The following is a 15,905-nucleotide window of genomic DNA, read 5'->3' as shown; positions in this document are numbered from 1 at the left end:
AGGGTCCTGTTTTTTAGGTAGCCTCCCTGGAGTTGTGAGTAGTAGTCTAGTCATCTTTGTTTTAGATCTAGTATCCTCCTATGAGTGAGTACATACCATGCTTGTCTTTTTGAGTCTGGGTTACCTCACTCAGGATGATTTTTTTCTAGATCCACCCATTTGCCTGCAAACCTCATGATGTCATTGTTTTTCTCTGCTGAGTAGTACTCCATTGTGTATATGTACCACCTTTTCTGTATCCATTCTTCAGTTGAAGGGCATCTAGGTAGGTTGTTTCTGGGTTCTGGCTGTTATAAACAATGCTGATATGAACATAGCTGAGCAAATGCCCTTGTGGTATGGTTGAACATTCTTTGGGTCATGGGGGAGATGGATTCCTAATTTTCTAAGGAAGCACCATATTGATTTTCAAAGTGGCTGTACAAACTTGCATTCCCATCAGCAGTGGAGGAGAGTTCCCCTTGCTCCACATCCTCTCCAGTATAAGCTGTCTTTTGATCATTCTGACAGGTGGAAGGTGGTATCTCAGAGTCGTTTTGATTAGCATTTCCCAGATAATTAGGGATGTTGAGCAATTCCTTAAATGTCTTTCAGCCATTTGAGCTTCCTCTGTTGAGAATTCTCTGTTTAGTTCTATAGCCCATTTCTTAATTGGACTGTTGGGCATTTTGATGTCTAATTTCTTGAGTTCTTTATATATTCTGGATCATGACAGATGCCAGGAAATAATCAAATTGAGGCCTGAAATCAATAAAATAGAGACAAACAGAACAATGAACAAGATAGACAAGCTTTTATCCAGATTAACCAAAATGAGAGAGAGAGAGAGAGAGAGAGAGAGAGAGAGAGAGAGAGAATCCAAATTAACAAAATCAGAAATGAAAAGGAAGTCATAACAACAGACAACATGGAAATCCAGAGAATCATCAGGTTATACTTCAAAAACCTGTACTCCACAAATTTGGAAAATCTGACAGAAATGGACAATTTTTAGGATAAGTACCCCATACCAAAGTTAAATAAAGATCAGGTAAACCATTTAAATAGACAAATAACCCCTAAGGAACTAGAAATAGTTAGTCATTAAAAGTCTCCTAACCAATAAAAGCCCAGAACCAGATGGTTTCAGTGCAGAAGTCTACCAGATTTTCAAAGAAGAGCTAATACCAATACTCTTCAAATTGTTCCACACAATAGAAACAGAAGGAATCTTACCAAATTCTTTTTACAAGGCTACAGTTACCCTGATACCCAAGCCACACAAAGATGCAACAAAGAAAAAGAACTACAGACTGATCTCCCTCATGAACATTGATGCAAAAATACTCAATAAAATACTGGCAAACAGACTCCAAGAACACATCAAAACAATTATCTACCATGATCAAGTAGTCTTCATCCTAGGATGCAAGGGTGGTTCAACATACATCCATCAATGTAATACACCATATAAGCAAACTCAAAGGAGAAAAACCATATAATTATCTCACTAGACGCAGAAAAGGCATTTGACAAAATCCAACACCCCTTCATGATAAAGGTCTTGGAGCAATCAGGAATACAGGGAACATACCTAAACACATAAAGGCAATCTACAGCAAGCCAACAGCCAACATTAAACTAAATGGAGAGAAACTCAAAGCAATACCACTAAAATCGGGAACAAGGCAAGGCTGTCCCCTCTCCCCATACTGATTCAATATAGTACTTGAAGGTCTAGCCAGAGATATAAGACAACATAAGGAGATTAAGGGGATACAAAGTAGAAAGGAAGAAGTCAAGCTTTCCCTATTTGCAGATGACATGATAGTATACATGAGTGACCCCAAAAATTCAACTAAGGAACTGATACAGCTTATAAACACCTTCAGCAACATAGCAGTATACAAGGTCAACTAAAAAAAATCAGTAGCCCTCCTATATACAATAGACAAACAGGCTGAGAAGGAAATCAGAGATATATCACCCTTTACAATAGCCACAAATGATATAAAATACCTTGGGGTTACTCTAAGCAAGTGAAGGACCTATATGACAAGAACTTTAAGTCCCTAAAAAAAGAAATTGAAGATGTCAGAAAATGGAAAGATCTCCCATGCTCATGGATAGGCAGGATTAACATAGTAAAAATGGCAATCTTACCAAAAACAATCTACAGATTCAATGCAATTCCCATCAAATTACCAACACAATTCTTCACAGACCTGGAAAGAATAATACTCAACTTCATATGGAAAAACAAAAAACCCAGGATAGCCAAAAGAATCCTGTACAATGAAACAACCTTTGGAGGCATCACAATCCCTGACCTCAAGCTCTACTATAGAGCTACTATAATAAAAACAGCTTGGTACTGGCATAAAAACCGACATGTGGACCAATGGAATCGAATTGAAGACCCTGACATTAACCCGCACACCTATGAAGATTTTATTTTTTAAAACTCTTTCTTCCTATTTTTGCCTATACCCCTTTTCCTCTCTCTCCCAGGCCCTTTGTGCATTTATCAAAAACATTGTAAACCGTTTGGAGGTTTTTCCATCTGGACCTCTTTTTATTATATATCTTTTAGCCTTTTTTAAATATGTGAGCAAACCTTAAAGCTTCAAAGAGGCTTGGACCTCTGCTGCAGCTTTGGTGGGTGGCTCTGCCTGCTTCTCAGGTCATGAAAGTCAAGCCTAAAGCTCACAGCCCACTTGGAGTTTCATGACCAAGAACTTCATTAAACCTTTCCTAGAGCTCTAGAATGTCAATGTTTGTGCTGTGGCAGGCAGGCATTTTTACTTAGTTTTTTGTTCCTACTTAATGTACTAGCAGTTCAAGGGCTCATTGACCAAGGGAAACTCTTGAAGTAGCCATATCCTCTTTTTTTTTTTTTTTTTTAAAGCTTTCTCAGGTCTTATGGAAATTCTAGAGCCCCATATTAGTATGCCATTTGTAACTGGAGGTTTTTCTCTGTCCTGCCCTGTCCCATGACTGCCTGTAAATAATCACTCAGAGGCTTAATAATACTTATAAATGCTTGGCTGATGGCCCAGGTTTTTTACTAGCTAGCACTTATATGTAAATTAATCCATATCTATTAATCTAAATATTTCCATGTGGCTGTAGCATTAACTATCCACTGGCATGTTGTTCCTTGGGTGGCTGGATGGTGTCTCCCAGACTCTGCCCTTCTCTTGTATCTCTAGTTGGATTTTCCTTATGGCTGTATCCTACTTTGCCATAGGCCAAGGCATATTTATCAACCAATGATAGCAACACATATTCACAGTGTGCAGAAGGACATACCACATCAGATGTGGTCTTGGGTTGTAGGTAACTGGCATGGAGTAGGAGCTGTGTGTGAGTGCTTCAGGTGTCTGTCCAGATGCAGGCCTTGTCTGCTGGGCCTTTTCTTGCCACCTCTTCTTGCAGCAGGGTGAGCTTGCTTAGTCCTGAAACCTGTCCCTGTATCCCCATTGAGAACGTCTGTGCTCACTCTATTGGGTACAGAGGTACATTTTGGGGAGAGGGACAGACAGCCAGTCTCAGGTCTATGTCCTGAACACTTGACCTGTGCATGTTCTTCCCACAGCTATGGGTTCCTGAGCCACAGAAGCCAGGAATTGGGAGACCAAGGACCTGTGACTAGGTGAGTGTGGGTTGCATGTATGTGTATGTGTATGTGTGTGTGTGTGTGTGTGTGTGTGTGTGTGTGTGTGTGTGTTTGTATGTGTCATATATTTGTGTGTAAAATGTATGTATGTCATATATGTGTATGTGTGTGTGTGTCATGTTTGTGTGTCAAATCTGTGTGGGTGTCATGTGTGTATGTCTGAGGGGGGATGTGTTACTGGCTAGATAAACACTACATTCTGTTTCATGAAGCCTTGTGGCCTCTGCCTGTACCTCTACATGGGTGAGTCTAGTCCTACCCTAGAACTAGCTACACAGAACAACCTCAGCTGCAGCCTGTTGTCTCTAGGGTGAGCTTGCTTAGTCCTGTAACCTGTCCCTGTATCCCCATTGAGAATGTCTGTGCTCACTGTACTGGGTACAGAGGTGCATTTTGGGGAGAGGGACAGACAGCCAGTCTCAGGTCTATGTCCTGAACACTTGACCTGTGCATGTTCTTCCCACAGCTATGGGTTCCTGAGCCACAGAAGCCAGGAATTGGGAGACCAAGGACCTGTGACTAGGTGAGTGTGGGTTGCATGTATGTGTATGTGTATGTGTATGTGTGTGTGTGTGTGTGTGTGTGTGTGTTTGTATGTGTCATATATCTGTGTGTAAATGTATGTATGTCATTTATGTGTGTGTGTGTGTATATGTCATGTTTGTGTGTCAAATGTGTGTGGGTGTCATATGTGTGTATGTCTGAGGGGGGATGTGTTACTGGCTAGATAAACATTACATTCTGTTTCATGAAGCCTTGTGGCCTCTGCCTGTACCTCTACATGGGTGAGTCTAGTCCTACCCTAGAACTAGCTACACAGAACAACCTCAGCTGCAGCCTGTTGTCTCTAAAGGGCGCGTGTGTTCCGGGAATACCACTGTCTTCTCTGGCTTCAGCCCCATCCTCCCTTCTGTACCTGCCTGGGTATCCCCAAGAACAGTTTCTGTTCCCCACCCACCTCCACAGCAGCTTAAGAAGTGCCAGATTTTTTGCCTTCTACCTGGAGATCCAACTTGGAGGTCCCTCCATCCCCACAGTCCCAGATCCTGTCAGTGTGCCTTTTGGGAAGGCATCCCTTGGCTTTGCTCTACTTTCCTGGACCTGCTGTGGCCTCGCATCAGCCACAAGCTTGTCCACCTGTCTCAGCCCTGTTTTCCTTACTGTTGCTGATGATCCTTCAGCACAGAAGGTAGGAGGCTTTCTGAAATCAGATCCTGCCTGCGGACCCTCCCCAGCAGCCTGCTCCTCTGCATTCCTGCATAGCCAGGCATGCCCTAGAGTGGGACTGTGGCCTTGACCTTTGTCTATGCTGTGCTTCCCACTAGACTACACTGCCTCCCACCTGCTCTTGGTTCCCACCAGTTCCCTCTTGTGTCAGTTTTCCACTGCTGCAGAGCACTCTGTTCCCCCCCCATTGTGTTGAGGGGCACTCACACCTGTGATGACTCTCTGCAGAGCTCCTTGATGTCACTGTGCAGAGCTTGGTGGGTCTCCCTTGAGGTCTCTCACATTTCTGGTGGTTGAGGGTGGCCCCCAGCTGAAGTGCCCATCCCTGGGGCCTCCTTGTGTAGGCTGAACTTCTTCTCCATCTGGCTGGAAGGTTCTAGACCAGTGACCATATTACATGTTAGTCCAGCCTCTCAGAAGCCAGATTTAAATTCATCCAGGCACTGCTGCCTCAGTTTATCTCTTCAAGGACAGGAATAGGCTCCACTTCTTGATGGGAGGGGCTGGGAATCTTCTGTGTTCTGGAACTCCTTTTCTGCTCAGGCTCCACTAGGGAATGGCTGGTCAGTGTGGGGCAGTGAACCTTGACCACTGTGTTTGACTTTTGAATCTGTGGTATGGTAGTGTCTGATTTCATGTTGGCGTAGTGCATGGGGTGATCATCATGGTGCTGTTCTTGAATGGTAACAGACCTACTGTATGCTCAGTCCCTTCCTCCAGTCTCTGTGTACCTGACCCCTAAGCCCCCCTGGTATAAGCATGTCTCCTGTGTTTTCCTTTTACAGTGTGGCTGTCAGAGAGCCAAATGTCCGGGAAGTTGTAACCCTATCAAGGTATTCTACCCTCACATGGTGCTCTACATATTTGGGCTCAAGGGCATGGATGGAGGAGGATGTGTGTGTGTGTGTGTGTGTGTGTGTGTGTGTGTGTGTGTAAGTATGGGCAGCTGGGAAGTCCCTTCCTGCACCCGGATTGCAGAACATAGCCCTACACACTTTGTGTTGACTAACTGCATGTCATTTGGCTTTTAAAGAGCCAGGCTGGCTCATCTGGTACAGAGCTGAATTTACAGCTGTGCATTTCCAGGGCAACATGCAAAACATGAATTTACCATCCTCACCATTTCAACAGCTCAGTGCAGTAAGTACATTCATGCTGTTGTGCAGTCTTACCACCACCCATCTGCAGAACATTCCATCTTGTAAACTGTGTCCATCAAACACCAACTCCCATTGCCCAGCCTTCCTAGGGGTCCTTGCAGTCACCTTCCCTGCTCTGTGTTGTTCCTGTGAGCGTGGCCACTCTGTAGTAGTGCCTCCCAGGGACGGGGTCCTGTAGGGTTTCTTTTACATTGACTGGCCAGACTCACTCCTCAAGGTGATGAGTTGTCATGTAGCCTCATTCCTGTGTAGAAATTTCCTGTGTACTTTTTTTTATTAAAAGTACATAATTTTTTTTCTTTACTTTTTTTTTTAAAGGTTTATTTATTATGTATACAGTGTTCTGCCTGCATGTGTCCTTGCAGGCCAGAAGAGGGCACCAGATCTCATCATAAGTGGTTGTGAGCCACCATGTGGTTGCTGGGAATAGAACTCAGGACCTCTGGAAGAGCAGTCGGTGCTCTTAACCACTGAGCCGTCTCTCCAGCCCTCCTGTGTACTTTTTAAGGATCATTCACTGCCTTATTAAAAAAAAAAGATTTATTTTGTTTTATGTGTATGAGTGTTTTGCCTGCACGTATGTCTGTGTACCACATTTGTGTCTTGCCCAGAGAGTCCAGAAAAGGCCTTCAGGTCCTGTACCTGGAGTTACAGACAGTTGTGGGTCTCCATGCGGGTGCTGGGAACAGAATCTCATTCTGTAGGAGTTGCCAGTGTTCTTACTGCTGGGCGTCTCTCCAGGCCTGCTCTCTGCTTCTCAAGCCAGCTTAGCATACGCAGCTTACTAGCAGAAGTGGCTCTTGTCCCTGGGGCCTGACCTTTTGAGGAACTTCACATTGATGTTGGGACTGGTCTCTGACCGAGACAGAGCCAGGACTCTGTGTGCCACCAGCCAAGAGAGGACCAAGGCAGGCTTCAGGCCCTGGTCGGATGGTCAGCATCTAGCAGGGATAGACATGTTCATTCTCATCCAGCTTGTGGATTAAAGTTGTCCTTAGATTTCCCAGCCCTAAGTAAGGGGAGGGGTGTCATGATTTCCTCTCCCACCCTTATGTCAAGTGAAACTGTGATCTTCCTGCTTCAGCCCATCCTCTGCTCCCAGGGTCATAGACACACACAGTGGCTTGGTTGCCACTGCTCATGCAGGTCTGTTTGTCTGGTGCACAGCTGCCAGTGACATGCATTCCAGGGACCTTCCAGTCACCTTGAGTTCTGGTGTTGTCTTTTTGCAGGATGACCTATGCACAGCCAAAGGTGCTAACACCCAGGTGAGTAGATTTAGTCAGTGCATGGGTAGTGCAGGAGTCGTCGATGTGGTAAAGGATGATTTGCTTGCAGTGGGGATAGTTCAGCAGCATACCTGAGGCCTGGGCCAGTCTCTAGCACTGGAAAACACAAAACCCAGAAAAAAACCAAAAACCTGATTATGATTCTCCTTGCCCTCAGTTCACAACCCTTTCAGAGTCTGAGTTGTCTGACTCAGGTCTGGAGCCCGGAGCATCTCCTGTCTGTCATTTCCATCTGGGCTTCTGATCCTTGTTTCCTGTCTCTGTCATCAGTTCTCAGAGATGTGGTGGCTGCAGTACACTCAGTTGTTTTTATGGTTTGGTGGAGTGGGGTGGGGGTACTCAGTGAGAGCTGCTGCTGACTGGCCAGGCCCCACTGGGGAGGGTGGGCAGCCCTGGGGGCAGCTGAGGGTGTGGAATCTGAGAAGGGCTCCTGCAGGCATGTTTGGTCACATGTTGACTGTGGCTTTGTCCCCATGTAGTAGGAAAGATGTTCTTGTCCTGACCCCGTGGCTGGCTCCCATCATCTGGGAGGGGACCTTCAAAATCGCCATACTGAATGAGCAGTTCAGGCTTCAGAACACCACAGTTGGACTGACTGTGTTTGCCATCAAAAAGTAAGCAGTGGGTGCTGGGGAGACTCTAGTGGGTAAAACACTTGCTTCAGGAGCATGAAGACCTGAATTTGATCCCTAACATCCATGTAAAGGCTGGGCATGGTGGCATGCCCCTGTCATCCCAGCCCTGTGGGAGGAGGGGAGAGACAAGTGGATCCAAAGAACAAATAGGAATGACAGAAGAAGACAACTGAAGTCAACTTCCGGCTTCCACACAGGCACACAGACAAGTGAACATGACTATAAATAATGTGCACACACACACACACACACACACACACACACACACACACACGCACACGCACACGCACACACACGCACACGCACACCCACGCACACGCACACACGCGCGCACATATGCACACATACAATGGTCAAGGTGGAGGCCAGGCACACCAAGTGCCATTCTTGTATTTAATATGTAGTGGGGGTGGGGTGGTTCACTCGGTCACCTTCCTGATCTCTGCTGTGCTCACATGTGAATGTAACCAGCTCCGCCACCAGCCAAAGCCCTAGGCCAGCTGCCCTCCCTCTGTGCATTTAGCCCTGTGCCATTTCTATGCCCCAGCACACACTTCAGGTGGGTATACTCATCCCCAATGGTGTCAGTTAGGGACAGAATATCATCAGAGCTGTGGCCACTGATGTGTATATCAGGCTATCTCTTTTGGGCCACCAATCACCTTTCAAAACATTACATGGAAACTTATTATTAGTTTCAAATGCTTGACCTTAGCTTATCTCTTATTTTAATCTGTTTCTCTTTATGTTTTCCTTGGGTTTTTTTTACCTTCTTTCCTTACTTCCTCTCTCTCTCTCTCTCTCTCTCTCTCTCTCTCTCTTTCTGTATATCTTACTTTTCTGTTGCTTGGCTTCTGGCCCTGGGCATGTCCCTCTCTTTCTCCTTAGTTCTCTCCTCCTCCTATTATTCTCTCCTATTTATTCTCTCTGTCCACCAGCCCCACTTATCCTTCTTCTGCCTAGCTATTGGCTATTCAGCTTTTTACTAGGCTAATCTGTGCCTTAGGCAGGCAAGGTGAAACAAATGTAACACATCTTATATAATTAAACAAAGGCATCAGAAACAAATGGAACAGATATTTTCATAGTTAAAGTGATATTCCACAACAGATGTGTGCTTAGATGCAGGACAAGGTAGATAGCAAGGGTTGGGTCAAACCTTTAACCTCAGCCCTGGGACAAGCCTTGAGACTCTGGGTCAGGCTGACTTTAGGCCACAGACCAGAAACTTTCCCTGTGGGAGCCTGTGGGAAGCACTACAGTGTGGAAGGTTGTGGGGGGCTGAGAGATTTGTGCTGTCTGCATATGAGAAGCGTGCGGGTTGGGGGGGGGGGGGGCTTGGTCCTTCCCTGTAGTACTGGATGTGGTACTTGGTGCAGAGCCAAAAATAGCTCTGAGGCCTTTGTACCAACCAGACTTGAGAGAGGTTTGGGGCTCAGCTGGAGGGATCTTAGGCACCTTGAGAATGCCTGGACCTCCTGTGGACAAAGGACTTCACAATAACAGAACACAAACACTGCCTTGTCTGGGTGCTGCTGGGTACATGAGCAAGAGCCCTGGCAGGTGCGGGTAGGTGCTCTGTCTGTGGGAAGGCAGCCTCTGAGGGAACGAGCTGGGAGCCCCATTGTCACCTTTGCACAGGAAAACAGCTGCTTGCCTGTTTCTGACATTGAAGTGGAGAAGCTTGGGACATGTGTCAGGTGATAGGGATCCTTGTTTCTGTGGTGGAGGCACATGGTGGCCATGAATGGAGGAGCAGCCCTGAAACAGGTGAAAACTTCTTGGGCTGGGAAAGGACATAGAACCTGTGGTGGTTTGAAAGAAAATGGCCCCCAAAGTAAGTGGCACTATTAGCAGGTGTGGCCTTGTTGGAGGAAGTGTGTCACTGTGGCGGTGGGCTTTCAGGTTTCCTATGCTCAGGTACTGTCCAGTGTGTCAGTTGACTTCCTGTTGCCTGCAAAATGTAGGAATCTCCAGCACCAAGGCTGCCCACCATGCTCCCCAGTATAATGATAATGGATTGAACCTCTGAAAATGTAAGCTGCTACCTCAATTAAATGTTTTCCTTTAAAAGTGTTGCCATGGTCCAAAGGACACAGTAAATAAGACAAAATGACAACCTACAGAATGGGAAAAGATTTTCACTAACCCCACATCTGATGGCTGATGTCCAAAATGTAGAAAGAACTCAAGAAACTAGACATCAAAATAATAAATAATCCAATTAAAAAGTGAGCTATAGAACTAAATAGAATTCTCAAAGGAAGAATTCAAATGGCTGAAATACATTTAAGGAACTGCTCAGCATCCTTAGCCATCAGGGAGATGCAAATCAAAATGATTCTGAGATACTATCTTACACCTGTCAGAATGGCTAAGATCAAAAGCGCTGCAGACAGCTTATGTTGAAGAGGATGTGGAGCAAAGGGGACACTCCTCCACTGTTCATGGAGTTCAAACTTATACAGCCACTTTGGAAGTCAGTGTGGCAGTGTGGGAGTTTCTCAGAAAATTGGGAATTTATCTTCCTCAAGACCCAGCTATACCACTCTTGGGCATATACCCAAGGAATGCTCCATTATAGCACAGGGACACATGCTCACCTATGTTTATAGCAGCATTATTCATAATAGCCAGAACCTGGATTAAGAATGGATTAAGAAAATGTGGTACATATACACAATGGAATGCTACTCAGCAGAGAAAATCAATGACATTATGAAATTTGTAGGCAAATGGATGGAACTATAAAATATCATCCTGAGTGAGGTAACCCAGACTTAGAAGGACAAACATGGTATGTACTCACTTTAAGTGGATACTAGATGTAAAGCAAAGGATAACCAGACAACAACCCACAACTCCAGAGAAGCTAACTAACAAGGAAGACCCAAAGAGGGATGCATGGATCACCCTGGGAAGGGGAAATAGATGAGGTCTCCATGAGTAAACTGGGGATGAGGGGTGGGCAGTGGAGGGTAGGGGGTGGGGGATGAGAATATAAGGGAATGGGATGGTTGAGCTGGAACAGTGATGGAGTGGGAAAACAATGAAAGAGATACCATGATAGAGGGAGACATCATGGGGGATAGAGAAACTTAGTGCTAAGGAAGTTGCCAGGAATCCCCAAGGATGACCCCAGTTTGGAGTACTAGAAATAGTGGAGAGGGTTCCTGAACTGAACTGGCTTACCCCAGTGATCAGACCAGGGTGAATACCACCATAACTGTCATCACAGAGCTTTTCTCCTAAGACTGATGGAAGCAGATGCAGAGATCCACAACCAAACACCAGGCAGAGCTCCAGAATTCCAGTCAAAGAGAGAGAGAAGAGGGATTCTATGAGCAAGTGCATCAGGATCATGATGGGGAAACCTGCAGAGATGACCAAACCAAACTAATGGGAACTCATAAAAGTCGGATCAATGGCTGTGGAGCCTGCATGGGAGTGGACTAGGCCCTCTCCATGGCAAGACAGTTGTGTAGCTTGATCTGCTTGGGGGGCCCCCTGGTGGTAGGATCAGAATCTATCCCTGGTACATGAACAGGCTTTTAGGAGCCCACTACCTATGATGGGAGACCTTGTGCAGCCTTGAGGCAGGGGGAAGGTCTTGGACTTGCCTGTATTGGAAGTACCTCCCCATGGGATACCCTGGCCTTCTTGTGGGAAGGATTGGGGGGTAGGTTAGGAGGGAAAGGCTGGGGGGCGTGGGAGGAGGGAAGAGGGGAATCTTCGATTGGTGTGTAAAATAAATGGAAAAAAATTCTTAATAAAAAAAGTGTCATGATTATGGTGTCTCTTTATAGCAATAAACACTGTAACTAAGACAGAAGTTGGTATCAGAGACTGGGGTATTGTGATAGGGCTGATCATGTTTTGGTTTGCAGTAATATGGACTTTGGAAGTTTGGATTAGGAAAGCAGTGGAATGCTTTAAGTGCTGCCTAATGGGCCAAAGTATCAGGAGCTTAGAAGACAGTGGTGCTGAATTGACTTAATAAACTTTGGGGATCAAGATGTTTCAGAGGAAAAGAATGTTAGCATGTGGCCTAGATGCTGGTCTTGTGATACTTTGTTGAAGAAAGTGGCTACCTTTTGCCCTTTTCAGGAGTCTGCCTGAGGCTAAAGTGAAGAGTTTTGGATCAATTCCATTGGCAGAAGAAATCTCAAAACAGCTTAGTATAGACTCTATTGTATTGTTATTAGTGTTAACTATAATGAAGATATATAATAAAATAGAGCAAGCTGAGCAAGAAAAAATACAAAATGTACAATTTTTGGAGAAAAAGAGTACCGGGAAGTGGAATGGAGCTAATCCCTGTGTTCAAGGAGATAAACAGATTAAGAACAAGGACAAGGTCCCACTGAGCTAAGTTTCCAACTTGTGGAAAGAAACTAAAGAAAAACTTAGAAACAGGTGTGGTGGTGCATGTCTTTAATACCAGTATTGAGAACGCAGAGGCTGGAGGATCTCTGAGTTTGAGGCCAGCTTGGACTACAGATAAAGTTTCAGAACATCCAAGTTTAGGCAGTGAAGGAGAGAAAGCTGGTGAAGATGTAATTGAATGAAGGGGCCATGTTCCAGCCCCAATAAACTGCAGAGTGGCAGCTTTGGCCACTTGGTTCTGACTTTAGAGTTAAGGATAGAAGAAAAAGATTATGGAATTTGCCTCTGCACATAAGGAAAGCCACCAAGGCCAGGCATGTGCCCGGGGAAGTCAGTCCTGAATGGAGGCCTAGTAGAGAGGCCATTTTGTGAAGCTGTGATGTTGAAACTGGGATTGTCTTGGAGAACACAAGATGTTAGAGATGCCAGAGTTGTAGGAGACTTGCTGAGAAGAGTTTCTAATAGGGAGTGGAACCAGCCCAAGAGAAAAAAATATGTTGCAGTCAACAAAGCTGAACTGAGTTGTAGATCTGAAGAGCATTTTGACATTAGACATGGAAATACAGAGTTTGGAGTTTGCCCAGCTTGTTTTTGGTCTTGCTTTGGTCCAGTATTTCCTCACAATGCTGTCTTCCCTAAGTTTTGGAATGGTAATGTATATCCTGTGCCATTACATATTAGAAGTATGTGATCTGTTTTTTGATTTTGATTTTATAGGAGATTACAGTTAAGAGACTGCATGAATCTCAGAAGAGAGTTTGAAACAAGTTTGAGACTGTGATGAGTATGGGGATTTTTGAAGTTGGACTGAATGCATTTTCGAATTATGATATGGCTATAGGCCTTTGGGGATCAGGGAGTGGAATGTGGTGGTTTGAAAGAAAATGGCCCCCAAAGTGAGTGGCACTATTAGGAAGTGTGGCTTTGTTGGCAAGGATATGGCCTTATTGGAGAAAATGTGTCACTGGGGTGACAGGCTTTAAGGTTTCCTATGATCAGGATACTGTCAAATGTCTCAGTTGATTTCCTGTTACCTGAAAGATGTAGGACTTTTGGCTGTAGCGCTAAGTCTGCCTGCCACGCTTCTCACCATGATGATAATGGACTGAACTTTGAAACTGTAAGCTGCCACCTCAATGAAATGTTTTCCTTTATAAGAGTTGCCATGGTCATGGTATTTATTCACAACAATAAAAACTGTAATTAAGACAGAAACTTTTTGCCCTTGGACCAAGGGTTTGGTTTAGGCTTGGCCTTCTTTCTAGGGTTCTTGTCTTCCCTTCCCTGTCTGCCCTGTGAGACTGAGTCTTGCTCTGGTGTAGTACATGGGGGAAGACTCTTAGAGACATGATTGAATTACAGAGTGGTTGTCCACAGCACCTTCAAGCTTCTGAGGAGGAAGGTATGAGATACAGAGACCCCTTCCTTTCCTGAGACAAGGCCCTGGAGAGTGCCACAAGGAAGGGTTCATGTACCAGGCCCATGAGGATCCATCCAGTTCCACCAGGGCTTTAAAGTTCCACCTGGTGGAACTGGGGTTTTAAAGTGGGACCCTGTGAGCACAGGCTCTGCTCAGGCAACGCTAGTGTGTGTGGTGGAATGTCTTGGGATGGAGCTGTCATTATTGGGGGGATGATGACAGATACATGGAGAGGTGGCCTGCTGAGGGATTGCCAAGACAAGAGATACCTGCAGGGCATCTGAAGTCAGCCCTGCTGCCTGGCTGAAAGCTTCCAGGCCTCTACCTCAGCATTTCTTGCAAAGATGTGGTACTGATGTTGTACCCTTCTGCAGCAAAGGAAGGTGAGGTGAGGTACAGCCTGTAGAATGGTCAGTCCTGTCTGTACAGCTGTACAGTGGGGGATGCTGATGCTTCAAGACTCGATATAGGCATGGATTCTGCAGCCTGGGCCTCTTCCCTGATTAGTCTTGACCTAGCTGCACTAAAGCTCCCCATATCCCTTTGTCCTCCGTCACAGGTATGTGGTGTTCCTGAAGCTTTTCCTGGAGACGGCCGAGCAGCACTTCATGGTGGGACACAAGGTCACCTACTATGTCTTCACTGACCGTCCAGCTGACGTGCCACAGGTGCCCCTGGGTGCAGGACGAAAGCTGGTGGTGCTAACTGTGCGCAGCTACACCCGCTGGCAGGATGTGTCCATGCACAGGATGGAGATGATCAGCCACTTCTCAGAGCGACGCTTTCTGCATGAGGTGGATTACCTGGTGTGTGCAGATGTGGACATGAAGTTCAGTGACCACGTGGGTGTGGAGATTCTCACAGCACTCTTTGGTACCCTGCATCCTGGCTTCTACAGTAGCAGCCGAGAGGCCTTTACCTATGAGCGCCGGCCACAGTCCCAGGCCTTCATCCCCCGGGATGAGGGTGACTTTTACTATGCAGGGGGCTTCTTTGGGGGGTCAGTGTTGGAGGTGTACCATCTCACCAAGGCCTGCCATGAGGCTATGGTGCAGGACCAGGCCAATGGCATAGAGGCTGTGTGGCATGATGAGAGCCATCTGAACAAGTACCTGCTATACCACAAGCCTACAAAGGTGTTGTCCCCAGAGTACGTGTGGGACCAGCAGCTGCTGGGCTGGCCTTCCATCATGAAGAAGCTGAGATATGTGGCTGTGCCCAAGAACCATCAAGCAATCAGGAACTGATAGCTGAATTCCTACTGGGGAGACCAGACCTATATCCAGGGGCACTCCAGGCTGTGTGGAACTGGAAGGATTTGGGAACATTACTGACAGGTCATCCTCTACCCCACCTCAGAGTTTAGTAGGCCCAATACCACTTGGCTCACCACACACTGAGCTCCTGGAGTGAAGGCCACCTCCAGCTCCCACTGTGTCTCTATGCTCCTTCTATTCAATGAGATGGTAGCCAGAGCCTTCAGGATATGGGGAAACTCTGTCATGCAGTTACCTGCGGGCCTGAGCATCCTCACTAAGCTTGTCCCTTCCTCTGCTGGGAGGCTTGACAGATGGCCAGTGCCCTTAGGAATAGGCAGGAGGGCAGGGAGAGTCACAGCCTGTAGGCCTCAGAGGTGCTTAACCCTGATCAGCCAAAGTTGGCAGATCAGCACCCTGTGACCATCACCTTTGCCCATTTTTGGTTCATTTGTGAATAACTAGTTATCCATCCTAGGAATAAATTATTTATAGATGAAATAGGAAGTTTTTCATTTTCCTTTTCTTTTTTCTTTTTTGACTCAGGGCCTCATGGTTGCTGAAGTCAGAACTGAAGTCCAGGTTCTCTCCTAGAGACACATGATTGAACTTGCTGAGTGTTAGGTCCACTACATTGTTTTTATACTCTAGTTTCCATTTGAAATTTCCAATATAAAAAGGTTGATACTTTTTTTTTTTCCTTTTTGCAATATTGGGATCAAACTCAGTTCCCAGCCTCAAATTTTACTTTTTTTTGGGGGGTGGTGGTGGTGGTGGTGGTGGTGGTGGTGGTACTGGTATGTATTGTTGCTTTTTTTTAATTTAAATTGAGGCAAAATCTCTAGTAGCTTCAGCTGGTTTCAGCCTTACTATG

General features: G+C 45.8%; 1 protein-coding gene across 1 annotated transcript; it reads left to right on the top strand.

Moving 5' to 3' along the window:
• The first annotated feature begins 7,222 nt into the window (after positions 1-7,222).
• On the top strand, positions 7,223-15,022 carry LOC118583058 (histo-blood group ABO system transferase 1-like). Its single transcript, XM_036186339.1, has 3 exons — positions 7,223-7,313; positions 7,814-7,948; positions 14,335-15,022. The coding sequence occupies exons 1-3, from the start codon at positions 7,279-7,281 to the stop codon at positions 15,020-15,022; spliced, it is 858 nt and encodes a 285-aa protein (XP_036042232.1). The 5' UTR covers positions 7,223-7,278.
• The last annotated feature ends 883 nt before the right edge of the window (positions 15,023-15,905 follow it).

The sequence above is a fragment of the Onychomys torridus genome, chromosome 4 (assembly GCF_903995425.1).
Source record: "Onychomys torridus chromosome 4, mOncTor1.1, whole genome shotgun sequence".
Lineage (NCBI taxonomy): Eukaryota > Metazoa > Chordata > Mammalia > Rodentia > Cricetidae > Onychomys > Onychomys torridus.
This window is presented reverse-complemented; position numbering and strand designations above follow the sequence as displayed.

Bases quoted from the DNA above. Each gene is read 5' to 3' on its own strand.
- LOC118583058 (XM_036186339.1), top strand. From the start codon at position 7,279: ATGACCTATGCACAGCCAAAGGTGCTAACACCCAG. The intron at 7,314-7,813 runs GTGAGTAGATTT...GTCCCCATGTAG, and splicing joins CCAAAGGTGCTAACACCCAG to TAGGAAAGATGTTCTTGTCC. The intron at 7,949-14,334 runs GTAAGCAGTGGG...CCTCCGTCACAG, and splicing joins ACTGTGTTTGCCATCAAAAA to GTATGTGGTGTTCCTGAAGC.